Below are 21,330 nucleotides of genomic sequence, written 5' to 3'. Positions count from 1 at the left end.
AATTAAAAATAATGTTACAGTACGGTAACTTTTCATTTGACAGGATTTGATTTCTTGTTAAATGCAATAGGCTATACTCTGAAGTAACATGGCATTGCAGTGGAAATATGGAATAAGTAGAATTTCTCATTTCCGTTCTGTTGCGAGATTGAGGTTGGTTGGCCTATTCATGTTTTATTTCTGTAGCCTACAACTGTAACAAAAAAAAACAATAACCGTTTATGCAATAGCCTGAATTTCTTTGTTTGTTTCAGCATTATTTAACATTATTAAATGATTAATTGCTTATTTTGTTTACTACCAATATCGCCTACCAGTATATACTTTACTGCTCATACACTTCACCTTATATATGTCTTGATCGATTTCAATCATTGGATTATATCGCGTTTATGACCACGATCCTCGGTGGAGACTTGTACGTCAGCTCCAGTCATTTTACTGGACGTTTGATATTTTAATTATAAAGTCTTTCTACATACAGCATGCTAATTATTCCTATCTTTTCCGAACTGTAGTAAATTGCATTGAATATATTGTATTTCTTTGTTTTTGTGGTCACCCAAAATAACCACTGGTGTTAATTTGAACCACACAGTTATATTGCAATAAACTTGTTTTGAACTTTGCAGTTCTTGGTGGAGTAATGTTGAAATGGGGCCACCAGATCCTATACTTGGAATCACTGAAGCATTCAAACGAGATGATAACCCGAAAAAGATCAACCTTGGTGCAGGAGCATATCGAGATGATTTAGGAAAACCCTATGTTTTGCCTTCTGTGCAAAAGGTGAAGTAGATATTAGAGTGGGCAGATGTTGATGACCTAACGCCAGATAAATTGTTAATAGATTCTAGATGACAAATGTCACTGAATATATTTGATAGATAAAATGCAGCAGTTGAAGTAAAGTGCTTGATGCAGCAAGCAGACCCTAAATTATTTAACAGCAAATCTGAAACAGAAAATTTCTGCACTACCTAAGATTTCATGTTACAGTAGATAACAACCATCGGGCGCAAAAGTAAAACATAAGCAGGAAACAGAAGAATAGCTAGGCTACTAATTGGATGTATATGATATTGTCAGAAGCGCATACTATTTGTGTATATATATTTATAATGTATAATATATTGTATATTTGTATAACTCCAATGTGTTTATTGATAATTATCATTGCATTACTTCATAATAGATATTTTCTTATTTTAAAAATAATACAATTTGGGTAGAGAGGTAACTCTTTTAAACCATAAACAGACATAACTCAGCAACAACACTACATTTAACATTATAAAAAAAAACAAAAAAGCGAACGTTTTGTGTGAGCGAGGCAGTTTCTCAAATGTTTAAATTTGACCATATTTTTGCTGTGATACTATATGATTCTTTAGCATTTTTTTTAATAATGTATTTTTTCTTATAGGCTTGAAAAGGGCTATATGACTAGCCGAAAACGTTTGCTTTTTTGTTTTTTTTATAATGTTAAATGTAGTGTTGTTGCTGAGTTATGTCTGTATAAAAATAATACCTTCAAGTAATATATTTTATTAAGTAGCATTTGGTTCACAAACTAATGAAGTTGTAGTAGATTTTGTCATTTTTGTTAAATTTGTTCAAATGTACTTGCATTCAAATTTAATAGATTTTATAATATATCTAGTTTAGAATTTCTAGCCTTTGATATGCTATTGAGTTTTGTATGAAGTTGGTTTTACTTTATTGTGTTAAATGTAACTGCAGGCTCAAAAGCAAATTGAACAGCTAGACAAAGAATACCTTGGTATAACTGGGCTGCCAACCTTTACCAAAGCTGCTGCTGAACTAGCATTTGGCCCAAGTAACCCAGTTCTGGCTGCAAAAAGGGTACGTCTTTTAACACGTTGTGTAATGATACTCTTGATTCAGTCAGAAGTAAATTTTATTTAAACTTTTGTGACACACTGACTTTTTTTTGTAGATCAACTTTGTATTCTGAAATCTGAATGTGATGTGTAGGCTACCAGTACTGTAATTTTCAGGTTATTTCTATGAGCATCGATACTATTAAATTTATATATTTGTTTAACTTTTTCAGAATGTTACCGTGCAAGGAATTTCAGGAACTGGATCTCTACGAATTGGAGCAAATTTTTTGGTATTTGTTGCTTTTGTGTTCTTAAAAAAAAAAACTGTATACTATATATATCATATTTATATTACAGCCAAAAAATAATATATATTGGCATTTTGCAGTTTAGATGTTTTCAAAACAATGTGCAATGATGTTGAGGATTTTCGCTTGACATCAGTAGCATTCTTCATCATGTACTTCATATCCTATATGTCTAAAATTACTTCTTGTGTCTTTCACCTTATGTCCTCTGCACAGCTGGAAGACTGCAGTGACTCATCATGACATCATCTTGCTTGGTATCATTGCATGGTGTTGCTTAAACAGCTTTGGTGGAGAAGTTCGTTTTACTTCATAACTTAGTTACACTTTACTTATTTAACTTAGTTACACTTTTATTGCTTATTTTCAGCAAAACACATGGATTTCATATCGAAAAATACTGTATAGCAATCATGTGTAAATGTTGTGGCTGTGCAAGAAATGGACAAGAATTAACACAGATTGACGTATAATATCATTATCATAGATACGAATTATGATTTTTAGACGGCATCTCTAAGTTGTGCTGGTTACGTTTTAGGAAAAGTTTTTTACTGGAAACAAGACCATATATCTTCCAACGCCAAGTTGGGGAAACCATGTTCCGATATTTAAGTGAGTATTTTGCCATAGCCATATTGTATTTAATTGCATGAAAAATAATGTTTTTAGACCCATAAGCACTTTTTTAAAGTTCGAATTGCGGTGTGAGGGTTCAGTTTACATCTAGAGCCAAACTAATATCTGCTTAGCCATGTTGGTATAATTCTCAAAGATACAATATATGTACTTGTTAGAGATGTACCGATATATCGGCATCGGTATCGGTGATATCGGCCATTTTTTGAGTATCGGTATCGGCATCGGTATCGGCAAAATTTGGCCGATACTGTGGCCGATACTAAACATGTAAAAAAAGGCGTTTGCTGCGGATTTTTGCAGAAGCAAAGATATTACATAGATTTTTTAAAGTAGTAACTAACACCACATTGATATAGAAAAATAACAACCTGTTCAAATTTTTGATACCTCACACTCCCATGACTTCATGTGCGTACCTCTTGGCATTGTTTGCTTACAGTGATTCTTTCACTCAAACAAAACGTTTTGTTTCAGCAGTTTTGCGTTGTTCGATTCTTAAGTTGTGAAGGAGACTCAATTTCTCCAATATTTATCATGCTTTTCTTTGTGTTTCTTTTTATTTCTCAGCAGAGGATAAAACCAGGCCAAGACTACCCAGGTAGCAAAAATGTATACTTTTGCATCGTTTTTACGTTGCTAAACGTTTAAAAAACCATGTAACTTGGTTGTTTTTAGTAAGCTGGTTTTATCAGTTTGTGATTTAATATCCACATTTCGTTGTAATAAACTCACCAAGCTTAAACAATGTCATGGCAGAGTAAGTAGGCTTAAAATGATAGCAATGGGACTACCAATCCTCACTAAACTAATCAATAAATGGTCTTGTTGCGCCTAAGATGACAACCTCATTGTGAAGAAAGGAGCGTTCTTCCCGGCTATCAGCACAAGGCTGAGCACTCACTAGTACAGCGAGCTGTTGCGATTCGCTAACCATAACGGTGTAGCTTCCACGCTAGCCATTTAGACCATTAAATCAACTATATGTTTCTCGGCAGCCGTTTTGTAGCAAGAATTGACATCGACAAGAATTGAAATGGCTAGTGTACGCCCGGACAGCAGAATAACTAAGTGTTATGATTTAATTTAGGGTGCTTTAAACAGAACATTTTTGCACGTAAAGCATTAAATTACCACTTTGGGCCCATAATTTGCTTGCAAAGCACTCGCTTACCTTCTGGGCCCTTTTGCTAGATTATGGGCCCCCAGGACTAAAGAATAACAACTTTAATGCTTGAAATCAGTCGTTTAGAATGGTTTTAGCCAAACATTTTTGCGCGTAAACTATAAAACCAAAATTTCGGGCCCTCCCAACAAACACAGGCTTGGGCCGTCAAGGGTACGCCGTACCCTCCGTACCCCCTCTCATAGGCCTTGGTCATTTTAGGCGCAACAAGACCATTTTGATTAGTTTAGTGAGGATTCGTAGTTTCATTGCTTTCATTTTGAGCATACTTATTCTGCCATGACATTGTTTAAGCTTGGTGAGTTTATTACACGAAAGGTGGAAATTTAATCAGAAACTGATAGAACCAGCTTACTAAAAACAACCAAGTTACACGGGTTTTTAAACGTTTAGCAACGTAAAAACGATGCAAAAGTAGTATACATTTTTGCTACCTGGGTAGTCTTGGCCTGGTAAAAGCTTTTCAACCGAACGACAAGCGCCATTAGGTTGCACATTACTTGTCGAATAGTTTTTGTACGACTACACAAATCACTTGGTTTACATTTTACATCTTATTATCAATTATGATAGCCTATTTGGAGAGTTTGCGCAAACACTTTATTAATTTTTCAGAAACCCCAATTATGATGTAATGTTTCTTCCCTTATACCCCAGTCCTCAATTATGGTGGCCTTTCATTACTAAAACCTACTATTATGACACAACAATGCAGTTGAGATTGGATTCTTGAATCTTTAATAAGTTATGCCAATTGAAAGCTTTTTTCAATAGTTTTATGCAAATAAGGTAAAACTCAGCATTTGATATGATTCCTTGCAAATACCAAAATTGCTTCTTTTTGTAACACCAAAGTATCGGCCAAAATATCGGTATCAGTATCGGTATCGGCCTAAAAAAGTGATATCGGTATCGGGATCGGTATCGGCCAAAATATTGGTATCGGTACATCTCTAGTACTTGTTTTATTTCATGCTGCGGTGAACAGCTGGATTTATGACGTCTGAGGCAAAAATTAAGAATGTCAAAATGAAACAGTAGCGGCTACTTCACAGACCTGCATGTATTTTCACTGTTGCTCGAAAATTTTGTGCAACCCTTTGCAATTAGTATAAAAACAAGCAATGTTAACGAAAAAATGATCTGCTGAAGTGCATCAAACGTGAAAAAGAGTATTGAAGAATCAGGCATCAAAAACTTCTTTGAATTTTAAAAAAATAATTTTACACCGTTGTTTGCATTGTCCAGGCATGCCGGGTTGGATGTCGGTTGGTACAGATACTACAAACCGTCCACTTGTGGATTTGATGTGGAAGGTGCAATTGAAGATTTGAATGTACGTTGAGTTATGTCTTCATTGAGGGTTTTCATAAGTTTTCATCATTGCATCAACTTGCCATAACAAAAACTTCAAATATATTTGCTGCATTGATTGAATTGTTTTCCAGAAAGTGCCCGAGCATTCCATTGTACTCTTCCATGCCTGTGCCCATAATCCTACTGGTGTAGACCCAAAGGTTAGTTTAGTTTATAGGGATTTTCTGTGCGTGTACGCTTAGTTGTAAAATTGTGCTCGAAAACTTTATATTTTTGTGTATGGTACAAAAAATAGGATCTTTTGATTAAATTAAAGCAACGTGTGTTAAAGCGAACTCTAATATTGCTGTAGTTGAGGATTTTGGTTGCACAATTTGGTGCTGGGTCTTGTTTTGTCTTTTATACCGTGCTATATGTTTGTTCCTTGCAGCCAGACCAGTGGAAAGAGATGTCATGCATAGCAAAGAAAAGGAAAGTGCTTCCATACTTTGACATGGCTTATCAAGGCTTTGCTAGCGGTGACATTGACAAGGATGCCGCGGCTTTGAGAATGTTCATTGAAGATGGTCACGACGTGCTCTTAGCACAGTCGTTTGCAAAAAATATGGGCTTGTATGGTAAACAAACGTTGTCATATCATATTGTTATTTTTGGAAACGCACGTAATTGCACACACATTATACTGTATTTAGATAACTTGAAACGTGATATAAACACTTTAAGCACGCCAACACGAAGAAAACTTTGTGTTTCGTTTCCTTGAAACGTCTTGAAAGAAAAATACGGATTAAAATTTTAATCAGACAGCTGGTGGCTAAAATTATTGAAATGCTTTGGTCACTTTGTTTGAAGAAGAAACATTGAGATTCTAGTTATTTGTAAATCCACGTGACTTTCTACCAACGTTTTGAGTGATGTAGATAACTTTTTTTTTTTTTGCACGCTTTTTCGCAGGTTTATACATTCAACTCTTCATTACGTCTATTAAATGATTGAAAAAGTATCACACCAATAGGTAATATTGTAATTGCATTTCACAAGTTCTGGCTGGAAAGATTGCGAAAAATAATCGTGTTAATGAACGACCCAGACAGCAAAATCTGTCATTTTTACATTAATTGAACGTTTGCAGACGTTGAATGAATGCAAAAATGGCGGAATTTGCTGTCTGGAGTGCAAAACGTTGTTATCCAGCTAGTAAATTTGATTTTTTTGTTAGGTTGATTCAACGGCTGCAGTTATCTTTGCTTCTTCGCAGGTGAACGAGCTGGAGCGTTCACGGTAGTATGCGCTGATAGCGACGAAGCGTCTCGAGTGGAGAGTCAGTTGAAGATCTTGATTCGGCCTCTGTACTCCAACCCACCTTGCAATGGAGCTCGTATTGCATCGATCATTCTCAACGATTCTCAGCTTCGAGCGGAGTGGTATTCTATCATATTCTTATGTTTCAAGAGTTAAATGATTTTTCTTGATAAAGCTTCAAGCTAGTTGGGTTTAGCTCAACCGAATGCTAACGATTAACGAAAGTTGGTTGCTTTATCTCCACCACACACAAGGAGTTTGCTCTCTTGAAGAAAGTCCTACTTGCGCCACTGCCAATACCCGATACATTGCTGTGTAGAATATTTCCAATAATTAATTATTATTACAGATGCCGTCATGCTATCACAGTTGGTATCAAAATTATTTTAATTGTATTTAGGCTTGTTGAGGTGAAAGGAATGGCTGACCGAATTATATTAATGCGACAGCAACTGGTTGACAATTTGAAAAAGGAAGGTTCACTTCGAAATTGGAATCACATTGTAGATCAAATCGGAATGTTCTGTTTCACTGGCTTGAAGCCTGACGAGGTAAGCTATTACGTCATTGTTCTGTTGGTACTGATCTTCTATTGAATATCTTTGATATATTAATAATCTGATTAGTTATCGATGATGCAGTAAGTTATTTTTAATTGTAACGAAGTAACGATTTCACCTTATGCACCAGAATACGTGTTTTTGCTGTAAAATGTTGATTTTCAAGTAGTCTACATTTTTATCACTTTCATTTTACAACGCTGAAGAGATCGGAAGATCGAAACACTGGCCACTGTCCGTAATTACTTTTTATAATGTCTTTTTAGACAATAATGTCTTATTAAACATTATTTAAAAAAAAATAAAAACGAGTCAAAAGTCATGCAAATTTCACTTTGTGTGGAGCTACATGTACTTGAGAGGTTACTGATATTTTTTTATTCACTTGTTAGTTTACATTTTACATGGACAAAAAGTTTGCTTTGTCAAAAACTTGTTAAATTACTAGTTCACTATCTAAAGTTTTTTGTTGTACAAGGTGGAACGTTTGACATCAGAATTCTCCGTTTACTTGACCAAAGACGGAAGAATTTCGGTAGCCGGATTGTCGTCTGACAACGTCGGGTACTTAGCCAATGCCATGCATGCAGTCACCAAGTGAATTGCTTCAACGCAGATGCTTTAACATTCGTCATTATTATTCTTTGACGACAATTTTGCTTCGTTTGCGCCGCTTTCACATCGAACCACTCAGTCGAAATATCAGCCCAATAATTTTCAAAATTATGTATTTATCAGCTTGTTGAATCAACCGTAATTTTTGCTTCGTTTAAACCATACCGCCATGGTTGAAACCATGATGTATATTTTCGAACATGCTTTTCGCGCGAAATAGTGCATGTCTGCAAATTGCGTGGTTCTTCAAAAGGTGTTTTTTGAGAAGAAGGGTTGTGTTATGACAATTATGTGATCACTTGATTTAATTTAGCGCGTCATCGCATGACGCCCGTGTTTCCCAATAAACGTCAAGTTTAACTCGGTTTAAACTTGTGCTATCGTATTTGGATCCACTCAATAACGTTTCCAGACAACAAATCAACCGTTTTTTTACATCGATTCAACGTTGAGGACATTTTAGCAAAGTCCGCAGACATTGAATCAATAAAAAAAATAGTTGATTTGCTGTTTAAGTTTATTCATGGTTATCGTCACATGTCATGCAAACTATTCTTGATTTACTTCGCTAACCTATTGTTTTGCAAGAAAAACCGTCCGAGGTTTAACGAGAAAATACCCCCAAGAACAAAAAGGCGTTTTTCTAGCTCGGTTCGTCTTCATGCAAAATAAAACTGCTTTCATTTTTTACCCATTCGACGTTACCTATTTTCGAAACTACAATAATGTAACCAAAAATTGAATTCTTCATTTTAACTAAGCCCATAGTTTCATAGTGACCTATTAGTTTGCTAACCTTTGCTATAATAACCTTGGTCGTTTTTGTGTTGTGTCAACTCCGCATTGCGTCAACATTTGATTGAAAACTGGAATTCTCGAATTACTCCCGTGATGGTGTAGCACTGTAGCCCACAATGAACACCGGAGAGTTTCTTTGAGTTTACATTGGACTGCCTATGAATGAATATTGCAAGTTTTGTATTGTCAATCGAAGAATAATCGCGGGTTTTGCTTTTACGTACTTTTTGTGATCTCTTGGATGTATATTTCATGGAGCCTACAACATTTCTTTTACTAAGTAGCCTATAAATGTTGTTGCAATAATAATTGGTATCCACACGACGACTTGTTAATTGTTGAACGACACTTTGTGTTTTTAAACCTGGTGCCGTAGTAGTTTCAAGAAATGAATGCGCAATGTCAAATAAAATGAAATGCATTTTCTGTCTTTTGTTAGTTGTAGCAGTCTAACCTACAACTGGTGTTAGCTATTTAAAGTTACGTTTCACAGCCAACCCATTGGCACTGTCAGACAGGCTGCTAAGAATGCTTGCAAATAAGCGCTACAAATTTGTAGCTTCTGGAAAGCTGCACTAACAACGCTTTGCTTTTATAATGATTAAAATTATTCTGGAGCAAATATATAGGGGAAGGGCGGACCTACGCGCCGCTTTTGAAAAAATCTCACGTGTTTTTTGTTTGGTGTTTACGATTCGTTTCAAAGTTTTTTGTGCATTTGTCTACCTACAGTCTCCATTAGGGTGTTTCATGTTTTCACCATTTTTTGATTTTCAAAAAGCGTGGGGTTTAATGTGGGTATAATATCTGTGCATATATAACTTTCATTAGCACGAAGCCGTTCGCACAGTCATTCACTTAGATGAGACAAACTGCTTGTCAGATGACCTCAAGTTCAATGAATACACGTGGAAGGCATTCAACCGTAATAATAAAGCAGTGTTGCAGGGGTTGGCTACATATAGAACATCTTTCCCAACAAAAAAATGAAGCAAATAATAGTAATTGTAAAGAAAAGATAATATACAGTACAAAGAGAAAAAAGAATCTTAGAAATGTATTTGTTGGCTCCACCACTACCATGCCCTGCAGTTGGGCAATATTAATAAACCTTGGGCTTCACCCAAGTTTACGTTGTTTCAATTAATCTTTTTCGGAGCCTTTACACTTCGATTTGAACGTCGCGGTAAAACCACCTTACTGGGTTGATCACACGAAATAAAAGGCGGCGATAAAGGTAACACATTTGGTAAATCATCATCATAATTGTAGTCTTTTCGGATATGATAACGATTTCTCCTGCAAATTACGTCGTTGTTCAATTTAACTTCATAGGATCTTGGGGCAACCATGTTTAAAACAACACCTTTTTGAGACCAGGTACGATCGGTAAAATCGAATGCTCGAACTCGATCATCTTTTTGGAGATTGGGCAGAGACTTTGTGTGTTGATCACAGGGATATCTAGATATCCCTGGTTGATCATAATACAATTTTTGCTTCTGCTTTTCCAATGAAAAAGGACGATTTACACAGTGCTGTATTCGTAAAAAAAGCACAGGGTATACTGTCTCAGATTTGATAAAATGAAAAATACCAGTGACGTTCGGTGGCTTAAACCGTTGGGAAAGCAACTTGGAAATATTCTGCAGCAAGGTAGTAGAAACGAAGGGCGTAACCGTCGGGCGAAGCCCGAAGGCAACACTTCCAGCGGGGGGTCTGGGGGGCCTCCCAGAAATTTTTGAAAAACACTTCCAATTTGGTGCGCTCTGAGAGCATTTCCAAAACAAATAAAAATCTGTCAAATTGTGCTTCGCCTATGTCGTGATCATACATCCATTTAATGTTTAGAAGTCATGAACAATTTTAATTTTAACGTTACAGGACCAAAATCCAGTGTTAGACATGGAATAATAGTTGTCTAAATATTTAATTCGTCATGAATGTTCATTCTCAGATATTCAGTTAGGCCTACACTACGAAAACTAACACTTAGGCCTAAACATTACAACCGCAAGCAATTTGTACAAAAAGCTGGATAAGTTTGGCTCCTGCGTATAGAAGCTTAACGAACTAAACATTGCATCCTCACCTGAACGTTCACTGGCGAAGTAACGTTATATCAACGCTGTAAAAAGGGCAAAGGCATGACTATGAATTATTCTACCATAACATGAACAGTGCTGTGTTTGTAAAAAAAGCACAGAGTATAGCCTACTGTCAGATTTTCCAAAATGATCAATAATATACAACTTGCAAAATACTAACCTTTATTGTACCATAACTTGAATTATCAACATCAAAGTTGGACGAGAGGAAGGCCTACAAAATTGTTTATTTTTCTATGAATAGCCTATATTCCAAACAGCCTCCCGAGAGGAATCTAATCTTTATCCTCTTTACAAATTTGGGATCTAGTCTCCCTAGCTGATCGGTGGTTTAGCAGCCAGGATCTTACATATTTTTAGCGGTAAATTGAGCCACAGGTGGTCCATTGCAAATTGCAATTAATAAACATCAAACAGCTCACATTATCAATGAGCAAAGATGCTTTTAAACCTGTGATAATATTGTTCATTAAACTGAAACCACGTTCACATTCTGCTGTCGAACAAGGTAAAGTTGAAATAGCTGTCATTTTTCAGGTTGCAAGTTAGCAATATCAACCATTAGCTGACCATTGCCAATGTCAGCAATAGCGCAAAGTCTCATTTGCATTCTGCTAACAATGCTCTGAATGAATTGATTCGCGTTAATTGGCACCATTTTAGAATTCTGTAGTAGGCCTAGTTGTCAAGAACCAGCAAGGATAGCATACGCGTTCTCTTTGGAAAACCAGAGGGTATACCATAATTGCTCGAAAAAGCAGAGGGTACCGGTATACTGCGTATACCGCCGTATACCCTCGAATACAGCACTGCTGCGGTCTGTTCCTCATCGGCTCCACAATCACAGGAGGAGGAAGAGGCCGATTCCCCATTGGTGCATATGGTTGAGCGGAAAAGCCCGATGCCCGTACGAAGACAGTTGAGGCGCACTCATGCTTGTCTTTGCATGTCAGGCCGATGGGGCATGTGTCGGCGTCGGGGATGAACGAATGGAGTCTGATGGTAGGCTACTTGACTTCCCTTCAGAATTCAATTTTGGTAAAGAGGTCACTTTCTTTAACCACAGACATATACAACCAAGCAACCACACGGCAATTAACATAATCCATTAAAATTGAACATAAACTATAAGCTACAGACGTTTTCGGCCATACACACGTTAGCCCTTATCAAGTAACAAAAAAAAAAATAACTGCTTATCATATCAGAATTCCATTTATAGTCCGCCCAAGTAGCCGCAGAGATGAAGTTCATCTGCTTCGTTAATCAGAAGTTGAGCGACTGGCACGAATGGGTGTCTTGATTTCAGTCGACGGGGGTGCTGGTTTGGGGGAGCAGAGATCTTGTGATGGAGAAGATGGTTAGGCTGTAGTGCCCGTCGGTCAAGAAACAGAGTGGCTTCTTTGCGACGAAGCTCAGCAGGTTGGATGCCAGCGAGAATGGCAAAATTGTCCAATGGTGTGGGACGCAGGCATTCGGTCACTGTGCGCAGGGCGCTGTTTATGGCAGTGTCGATGTTATGGCAGTGAGCACTGCGGCACCAAACAGGTGCACAGTAGGCTACTCTGCTGAAGAGTAGACAAGAGCTAAGGCTGCTATACGCAAAGTGTCAGCACTCGCCCCCCAGCTGTGGCCTGCCAGGCGTTTGAGTAGTGCAGCGCGGGATGTTATTTTCTTGCGCAGTGACACCAAATGGTGGCGGTATGTGTACGATCTGTCATAGTGCCACCCCAAGATATTTTGGTTCGGGGCAGAAGGACAGAAGTTTTCCATTGTAGCTTACGATCAGCTTCCCGATTGTGTACGTGGAAAGCTGCCGCCAATGTTTTGGTTTCGCTGAGTTTCAGTCGCCAGTTCTGGAGATAAGCTGAGAGAGTTTTCATGCCCTGCCTCAAGGTGGCTATAGGCTATAACCGTGGGCTTGCAACTACTGTACTGCAACCGAAAGTATAAATTTTCGTGTAGCCTACCAAATCGTACGAAACTCAGCACATCAAAGACTATATGATTGTATTTATTTTTGCCATACAAGTTATATTTATGGAAAGTTTAAACCGTTTTGCGACCCACTGTGGATGGTCTCGCGACCCAAATTTAGGACGCGACCCACTATTTGCGGACCTCTGGTTTAGAGAGTAATTCTGAGCTCAAAAATAGGGAGGGGCCTCACAAATGGAATAGCCTAGGGCCTCTCATGGTTTAAATCCGGCCATGCTTTCAAGGTTTTGCCACCTTTTCCCGTTCGTTAACGTGCTGGTAGGTTTATATCGATTTTTGTAGTTAGTATCTTTTTCGTCCCGGACGCGTTAATGACGAAAAATAAAATGATTGATTGAATGGAATGGCTGGTTTCCGTGTTTTGTCAATTCATGTGAAACATCAGAGCAGTGGCGTATCCTGGTTGGTTGAGCAAGGGAAGCAACAAAACTCATGGGGGATCAGAGCGTGCCGAAGGCACGTGTTTTCTAGGGGGATCCGGGGGCATGCTCCCCCGGAAAAATTTTTGCAACATTACACTCAAATAATGGATTACAGTGCTTTCAGTAAACACTTTTAGGGTAATATTTGTATGAAATTTATAGCCTAAGCAGATAAAAGCTATTAACTTATTAAAGGTAGCTCTTACACACAAACGGGTACAAAATGCGGCTAAAATTAGAAAACAGCTAGACCTCACATATCCTGTTTTATACCAAAGTCTATCCAGCCAGGATAGCAGTGTAAAGCCAACATTTGGCTCAAACTTTTGCTTACTAGGCCGATATTATATTATATTATATAACCATAACAGCGCCTCCATTTTTTTCATTTTTGGCCCACTGGCACACCATCCAACAGAGCAGAGTTGCCAGACTATGAAAAGGTCTAAAAGCTAAAATAATACAAAAAACGGCCAAAACAAGGAAAATATTAGACAAAAAGGCCAAATGAATATATTTACCTGTTTCTATTAAAAATAATAAAATGTACATATATTTTATGACTTGTAGCGGATTTAGCCTAATTTGAGGAATTTGGCCAATCTGGTAACTCTGCGACAGGAATGCAATTGAAAAGTTGCTTCCATAGATGAGTTAAAAGAAACGTAAATCGAGCAAATTTTGCGCTGCTTTTTTCCTTTCTCTCACTTGTTTCTTAGTATAGCAAAAACGAGAGCAAGGAAAGCGATACCGGTACGAATCTTTGCTTCCGTCAGCTTCCAACTTTTTTAAAATTAAAACCGAGCTGAAATCATACGAGGACATGAGTTAGAAACCGTTCTAATATGTACTCAGGTAAAGAAATTACGAAATCGTTTTACTGAAAAATATCATTTTCTCTTTTTTCAATTTTGACAGGGAAAGCAATGCTTCCCTTGCTTCCATTGAGGATACGCCCCGGCATCAGAAGCATCTCACTTAGATGACTGTTTGTTTTCTTCAATGCCTCCAAGCAGTGGCGTAGGCAGCCAGGAATTTTGAAAAAAAGTGGGGTTGACGGCCGGCGGGAGAAGCCTGACGGCTAAGATGACACCTAGCGGCGAGGTGCGCGAGGCGTCCCCCAGAAAATTTTGAAAAATTACTTTGAATTTGGTGCATTCTGAGAGCATTTTCAACAAAAATGTGGGTATGAATATTATTGTAAAATGGATAAGATCATGTTTTTTTCCGCATATTTTAGAAATAAAGCTAAGTCTCTATGTTTTCTTGTTGCTAATTCCTGACTGGGATATTTGAATGCTTGGTATTGGCAAAAGTCGCTTAGGCGGAGTGTAGGATCGGCTGCATTTGTGTGTTCTGTTTTCACGGTGGTTTCTGTTCAGTGTGTGTTTGGAGTTTTTAGTAGGGAAAGCTTACTCTCTATTCTAGAGAGATGTGGGCCCACTAACGGGGGTTAGCTTTGAAGGGGGGGGGTATGGTACAATGGTCCCTACGTACGCTACTGTCGTGTCACCATTGTTTAGGATAGCATCCATTCCACCAGAGACTCCCAGGAAGTCGTGTACAACTGCTTTCTTGATCTTAATCGTTTCTTTAATTGTTTTCTCGATGTGGTCGCTTGTGTAACAGATGGCTGGGGTTTTGGGCTTAACGAGAGGACTGCACGTTGGACAAAAGAAAAAAACGTGAAAGCTAACATGAATTTGCATGGCAACTCTAAAACCATTGGTTCTGGTTGATAGATTTTAGATAAAAATTAACAAGATACGTCACGAAAGTCAAGTGAACCCCTACCGCAATCTGTTTAATTTGATTGGAGTGTGCGCAAAGTCGACTTATTTTGGAAGTTAGAACAAAACCGCGGTGACTGTGAACTCATATTGCACACCATGGTAAGTTGTTTTAATTTTATTACTTTTAGGATAGACCGTTAAATACCATATAAAGTACCGGTACCTAGGCCTACTGCTCGATACCTGTTTCCATCTGACTCTATTCAGGAGCTATCGTCCGAATAATAATGTTATGGTTTTATTTATTGTCGCTCTACAGCTGCTAGGGTCTGTTAGCAACAGGGCTTGTTTTTTATTTTATATCGGGTTTAAAATGTCAACACATTATTACTCGACTTAGGGTAGGCTATTCTCATTGTGTTATGCAAGAAAGAACGCAATCGGTACCGTTTTAAAAGTCTTTGGTTTGACCCGACCTGGATTGATCTCAGATCTACCAGCACTAGTGCTGAAGGCAAAATCCTTTGGTCACTGAGGTGGTCTATCAGAATAAAATTAACATAATGTGGTGAAATAGGCTATTTGTAGAGTGCGAGAATAATCAAAATGTAAATTTGGCTGATCAAAAGAATTAAAATTAACAAAGTACCAGTAGTAGCTTTAAGGCATACCTAAACAAATTCTTTTTGGCAGCATAAGACTAGCAAGGTATAGCCGCTGAAAGGAATTCATTTGTGCCTTAAAGCTACTACCGGTACTTCGTTAATTTTAATTCTTCTGATCAGCAATTTTATATTTCGTTTTTCTTAAAGGCCTACTATAATTACTTCACTACATTTAGGTTTATTTTATTCTCACCACAGCTGCTAAAAAGTTAGAGAAAAATCTGCTGCGAGTAGAATTGCGAATGGAATGTTGCAGGTATAAGCAACATTCTACTTGCAATTTTCAAGTTTTGTACCACCAATCAACCCTTCACGTAGGATACAAATGCCCATGGACTATTGTGGGCCTGGGGTTGCTATTAAAATATTTACCCTGTTTTTTTTCTTATTGGTAAGCTATTAAAAGATGGAACTTAGGTTATATATACTTTGATGGTTAGGTTTGTGGATACATGCAGTGGGTGCAACCTAGTTCGTACCCTGAATCCTCAGTTCGTACCCTGAAAAGATCGAGAGAAAAAATTAAAAAAAGCCGAAGTCGCTGATCGCAGTTTAATAGCACAAAGCCGAACTCGCTGATCGGAGTTTCTGCAAACAAACTCGAGGGTAAGTTTTAGCGGAAACAGCGGAAAAATGAAACTGCGGAAAAATATTTGCGGAAACTGCGATCAGCGAAGGTTAGGGTTAGAGCATAGATTACTCTACGGTTAGGGTAAAAGTTACCGGAAACTGCGATCAGCGAGGGTTAGGGTTAGAGCATAGAATACTCTATGGTTAAGGTAAAGGTTAGCGGAAACTGCTGGAAAATGTTTGCGGAAACTACGATCAGCGAGGGTTAGGGTTAGAGAGAATAGATTACTCGGTTGTTAGAGTTAGGGCCGAGTGAGGGTAAGCGGAAACTGCGGTTAGCAGAAATTGCGAAAAAATGTTTGCGGAAACTGCGATCAGCAAGGGTTAAGGTTAGAGCATAGATTACTCTATGGTTAGAGTTAGGGAAAGGTTAGCGGAAACTAAGATCAGCGAGGGTTAGGGTTAGAGTATAGATTACTCTATGGTTAGAGACTTAGAGTTAGGGTAAGGGTTAGCGGAAACTACAGATAAATGTTTGCGGAAACTGCGATCAGCGAAGGTTAGGGTTAGAGCATAGATTAGTCTATGGCAAGGCTTCCCAAACTGGGGGTCGCGACCCCCAAGGAGGTCACATAACGAACTTCAGGGGTCGCAGAAAGTGTACCAATTTGCACAAGGTACTGCATATTAACACTTCTGTGCGAGATGCTGTGACAGTTATTAATTTTAGTCATGTACTCAATAAGCTGCCCCATGGCTACCTAAAGATGCCGTATTTTTGAAAATTTATGAAATGAAATGGAATCGGAGTTAAAAACTCTTTCACTGCATCGTGAAGTGAGGTGGCTTTCAAAAGTCAAAGCTTTAAAATGGCTAGCCAATTAACATTGAAAAGCAAAATTGTGATTTTTCCAACAGAATAAAATTCAGTCTTGGTCTACCGTTTTTGCAATGACATCTACACGACAATGATGTGTGGGGTGAAAACGAGAAGGGAAAAAAGGACTGAAGAATTGTTGGATATGCTAGAGATGAGAGAGACCATAGACCAACTGGCAAGGGCAAATGGGTAAGATGGTATGGACATGTGATAAGGAGGGAGGGAGGAAGTTTTCTTAGAAAGGCACTAGATCTAAAGGTGGATGGGAAGAGGAAACGCGGTCGTCCTAGAAGAACGTGGAAACAACAAGTGAAGGATGAGTTTAAAAAAGTCGGACTGAAGGAGGAAGATGCAAGGGACAGGGTGAAATGGAGAAAAGGGTTAAGACAATTGCTGCGCGGAAACAATCGGCCACCCCCACTAGTGGGGAACAAACCGACGATGGATTATGATGATGATGATCTAGCTTTGGAATTATGCCAAATGTCAGATTTGCTTAAAAACTGAACAAATTTAATTTGTCTCTCCGAGTAGAAAACATCAATATTTTGCATTGAAATCTAAAATTGATGCGTTCATCAAAAAATTGAACATCTGGAAACCAAAATTTCAAAATGATTTATCTGAAATGTTCTCACTTCGCCAACCAAAGCAACATTGAAACCGCCTTGAGACCAGCTTTAACTAACGTTGAGCCACGGGTGGACTTGCTTTGTAGCAGAAGGCAGTCACACCCATCACACTGAATAAATGTGTTTGCTTTTTTGTTTTGTTTCCAGCAAGCTACCCATAGGCTTCGTTGTGACGGTCAGAAATAAATAAAAAATAAAAACAAACTGAACTGAAAACGGTAAATTGTTTTTGGTTTTCATTAGATTTAATTTTAAGCTTTTCAATAAATATCACAAATGGATAGTTTGCACTGTTCGTCGTTTTAATCGTAAGGGGCCGCGAAACATTTTAAGAGATTAAAAGGGGTTGCGAACAAAATAGTTTGGGAAGCCCTGGTCTATGGTTAGGGTTAGCGGAAACTGCGATCAGCGACTTTGGCTTTGTGCTATCTTTCTCTCGATCTTTTCAGGGGGAAAATTTTAGAATGTTTGCGGAAACTGCAATCAGCAACTTCCGCTTTTTTTAAATTTTTTCTCTCGATCTTTTCAGGGTACAAACTGAGGGTACGAACTGTTCAGGGTACAAACTAGGTTGCATCCCGTGCAGTAGCTTAATCAACAGCTTGTATGTAACACCAGAAAAGGTTATTTGAAGGAATTTACCTACATTTAAGCTATTGCCAATTCCAAGTTCACAACATTCTTAATTTTATATTTTTTCTTTAATTTTAACTATAATATACTGTATTGGTTCAACGTGATTTAAAATTCCTCTAGCTGCCATCAGACATTAAGCTGCGAAGTTATCACATGACAAGTTGACAACCTTCAAATTATGCAGCCACCAAAGTGAAAAATGATGTTGAATTTGTAACTTTAATTTTATAAAGCAAATTCAAAAACTGTGCATTTTTTACAATGATTCACCTTCTACAAACCAAATTTGCAATTGATAAAATATATAAGTAACTTGTAAAAATGTTACAAACAACAAACATAGAAAAGTACATTACTAATTCTTAGGTATTGTGCATTGTACATAAACACAAAATCTCAGATAACGATATAATATTGCACATGTGGAAGTTGAACAATACTAGAAGAACTGTGAAAATTAGCTAGTAGAGCTGCGTTTTCATTGCTTCAGAAAAAATTGCAATGAACAGTTGTAACTACAACCACAGGAGCTGAATACAAAGTACAGTAGTTGTATAATAGTTCTCCACATGATTATCTTGATGTAGGAGTTCCATTAATTGCATCTAAATATTTTTTTTTTCATTTTACAGGCACAGTTTTTAAGTGACCAGCAAATTGCAGGTAATATTCTCCACAAAATTTTGCAATATGCACTAGGCCCTTTAAATCATTGTTTACACAGGAACCTTAAATTGATAAATATTTTTTGAGATTTCCACATAAAAAATAATGTGTTTATAAGAGTATTTGTTAAACGTGAAAAAGTTTTTACATCTAAAGATAGGAAAATAATTGACTTGGCCAAAAAATATAAGCATGTGTGTCATATCTAAAATTTTAGTATTGTTTATTTACTTATTTATGAATTAACTCTATATGTTATACAACAGAGAGAGAGAGAGAAACCTTTTATTTTGTCTGTTGCGAGGAACAGTGATATGATCTATCCAGAATTTGTCTATTTTTTACTATTGTTTTGATGTTTACTAGAATATCGAGATTGCTTTAACTTCTATGACAAGAAACATTCCGGAAGGATCGTTTGTGAAGATTTGTGTTCGGTAATGAGATCACTTGGAGCATGTCCGACTCTATCAGAAATTTCAAAGTTTTTGTCTGCAATAAATAAAAGTAAATGATAACATGTTTAGATTTTAAATTATGGCAATATTTAGAGTAATTTTGAAGGTTTGCATTTGTAGTACGGTACCATAAAAGCCACTGACGTGGGTCGGTACGGAGATTGACAGAGTGAAGCTTTTCCTTATTGAAGTATTCTCTGTGAGTTGTTCCAATCGATGTGGCTGATTGTGTTGCTCAAGCGCACATCCCGAGAGCCGAACTAGCGCTGATCTTGCGGTTTCTTTGTGCACACAGTTGAGAGCTGGACCGACTGAGTGATCGGGTCGGACTTCCTGTGTAACTCGGTTTAGTTTAAATAGAACAAAGCAGGTCATTATTAAATCACTTCTATGCATTGCAAAAACTGTGGTGAAGCTGTAGCCCAAAGTTGTACTTGGATTTTTGTAGAACCTGCTGATTACCTGGACTTTTCCCAATTTTTGACGATCATGCAAAAGCAAATTTCTAGTGAAAACATTAACGACGAGCTGCATGAGGCACTCAAGGTGAGGACTGAGTAGCTTGCGTTACATACCATGCCTTACTAAATTTGCACTTTTTTCAATGACTGTGTTTGTGATTAGGTTTGGTTGTAGATGGGTTAGTTTATATTTTCATGCAGACGTTGTGACCAATTTTACTCTGAAGTCGTGTTCGAATAACTTTTCAAAGCCTGTTTTCGTTAAGCGTTCTGACTTTTATGTTCAAACATCAGAGAACGCTCTTTTTAATCAGCTCATTGACCACGACAACTCGGGCATGGTGTCAGTAGAGGAGCTTCGTCATATCTTGATGCGCACAGGAGAAAAACTGCCTGCAAAAGACGGTGAGCGGCATGTGTGGGAAAAATACACTACAGTACTTAGTGCAGTCATTTTACTTTCCTGCAGTAGGCTACTTTTCTCGCTCTGAGACCGATCAAAGACACACTCACACTTCACTTATCGTAGGATTGGAGGACATAGAAAACCGTTGCCTGTGTCTATAAGTGATGTTAAATATTACACTGTTGCTTACTTTATTGATCTCTATCCTCGGATTGGGAAAGCTTTGAGAGCTCAATTCTGGCAGTTTCGCATACTTGTAGAGGCTTTGAACCACTTACGCAGCCCCGGTCACCGAGATTGACAGAGTGGAGTTCCCGATAGTTAAAGTGTTGTTGCCGGGGAATAATTCTATCCACAAGGTGCCGCTGAATGGAGAGCAGTCCTTGTATGCGTCGCTCAAGCGCACACTTTTGTATGTTCATTGTAAAATCCGCCCCGATAGCTCAGTGGTTACGCGCCAGGCTCAAGATCACACGGCGCTGGTTCGACTCTCGGGGTGTGCGTTTGAGCAACGCATTTCAGGACTGCTCTCCATTCAGCGGCACCTAGTGAATGGAATAATTTCTCGGCAACAAGACTTCAACAATCGGAAAACTTCACTCTGCCAATCTCGGTAACCGGCCCTGCGTCAAGTGCCTCTACAAGTATGCGAACAAGTACCAGGAATAACCTATCAAGGCTTTGTCAGTCCGAGGATAAAGATTCAAAACCAAACCAAACCAAACCAAACCAAAATTGTTAGCGCTCTTTCAGCAGGTGTAGCATATAGGCTGAAAAGCTTTCAATGAAACTTACAAGGGTTACTACCGTAACTTTATATTTGCAGTTGAACAAATGTTCCGAGCAGCAAATGTGAAAGGAAAAGGGAAAATCAAGTATAGAGACTTCATCGCCATGGTTACAATGCCCATTCCAGACTACTGACATCTCGGACCACGGGAATATTGTAGACCTAGTTGCTTTAATTCTGCTGTTTTTACAATCGTATGCGGTTACCACGTTGCTTTATATTAATACTTTTTATACACTGTATTGAACTCCATGTAACTAGTGCAATTCTGGTGCTAAAAATTACATCTTCCATATGACTGCATTTAATGTGTTCGTTGAGTGAAGTGCTGCT

General features: G+C 38.0%; 2 protein-coding genes across 2 annotated transcripts; both read left to right on the top strand.

Annotated features, from left to right (window-relative positions):
• Positions 1-41: 41 nt before the first annotated feature.
• LOC145786454 (aspartate aminotransferase, mitochondrial-like) lies at positions 42-8,998 on the top strand. The gene is made up of 11 exons (XM_082598111.1): positions 42-153; positions 633-789; positions 1,744-1,866; positions 2,078-2,137; positions 2,697-2,770; positions 5,229-5,316; positions 5,429-5,497; positions 5,728-5,914; positions 6,556-6,721; positions 7,000-7,150; positions 7,638-8,998. The coding sequence occupies exons 1-11, from the start codon at positions 89-91 to the stop codon at positions 7,758-7,760; spliced, it is 1,263 nt and encodes a 420-aa protein (XP_082454237.1). The 5' UTR covers positions 42-88; the 3' UTR covers positions 7,761-8,998.
• Positions 8,999-14,843: 5,845 nt separating this feature from the next.
• Positions 14,844-21,310, top strand: LOC145786419 (calmodulin-like protein 4). The gene is made up of 6 exons (XM_082598071.1): positions 14,844-14,992; positions 18,849-18,879; positions 19,249-19,389; positions 19,789-19,886; positions 20,116-20,206; positions 21,034-21,310. The coding sequence occupies exons 1-6, from the start codon at positions 14,990-14,992 to the stop codon at positions 21,129-21,131; spliced, it is 462 nt and encodes a 153-aa protein (XP_082454197.1). The 5' UTR covers positions 14,844-14,989; the 3' UTR covers positions 21,132-21,310.
• The last annotated feature ends 20 nt before the right edge of the window (positions 21,311-21,330 follow it).

This window comes from Aplidium turbinatum, chromosome 17 (genome assembly GCF_918807975.1).
Source record: "Aplidium turbinatum chromosome 17, kaAplTurb1.1, whole genome shotgun sequence".
NCBI lineage: Eukaryota > Metazoa > Chordata > Ascidiacea > Aplousobranchia > Polyclinidae > Aplidium > Aplidium turbinatum.
This window is presented reverse-complemented; position numbering and strand designations above follow the sequence as displayed.

What these genes read in the sequence shown, in the direction of transcription:
- LOC145786454 (XM_082598111.1), top strand. Translation starts at nt 89, where the DNA reads ATGGCATTGCAGTGGAAATATGGAATAAGTAGAATTTCTCATTTCCGT. An exon ending in CGTTCTGTTGCGAGATTGAG is followed by an intron (nt 154 to 632) that starts GTTGGTTGGCCT and finishes TGAACTTTGCAG; the next exon opens with TTCTTGGTGGAGTAATGTTG. An exon ending in AAAAAATATGGGCTTGTATG is followed by an intron (nt 5,915 to 6,555) that starts GTAAACAAACGT and finishes GCTTCTTCGCAG; the next exon opens with GTGAACGAGCTGGAGCGTTC.
- LOC145786419 (XM_082598071.1), top strand. An exon ending in TTTGTCTGCAATAAATAAAA is followed by an intron (nt 19,390 to 19,788) that starts GTAAATGATAAC and finishes GGATTTTTGTAG; the next exon opens with AACCTGCTGATTACCTGGAC. An exon ending in AGCTGCATGAGGCACTCAAG is followed by an intron (nt 19,887 to 20,115) that starts GTGAGGACTGAG and finishes CTTTTTAATCAG; the next exon opens with CTCATTGACCACGACAACTC.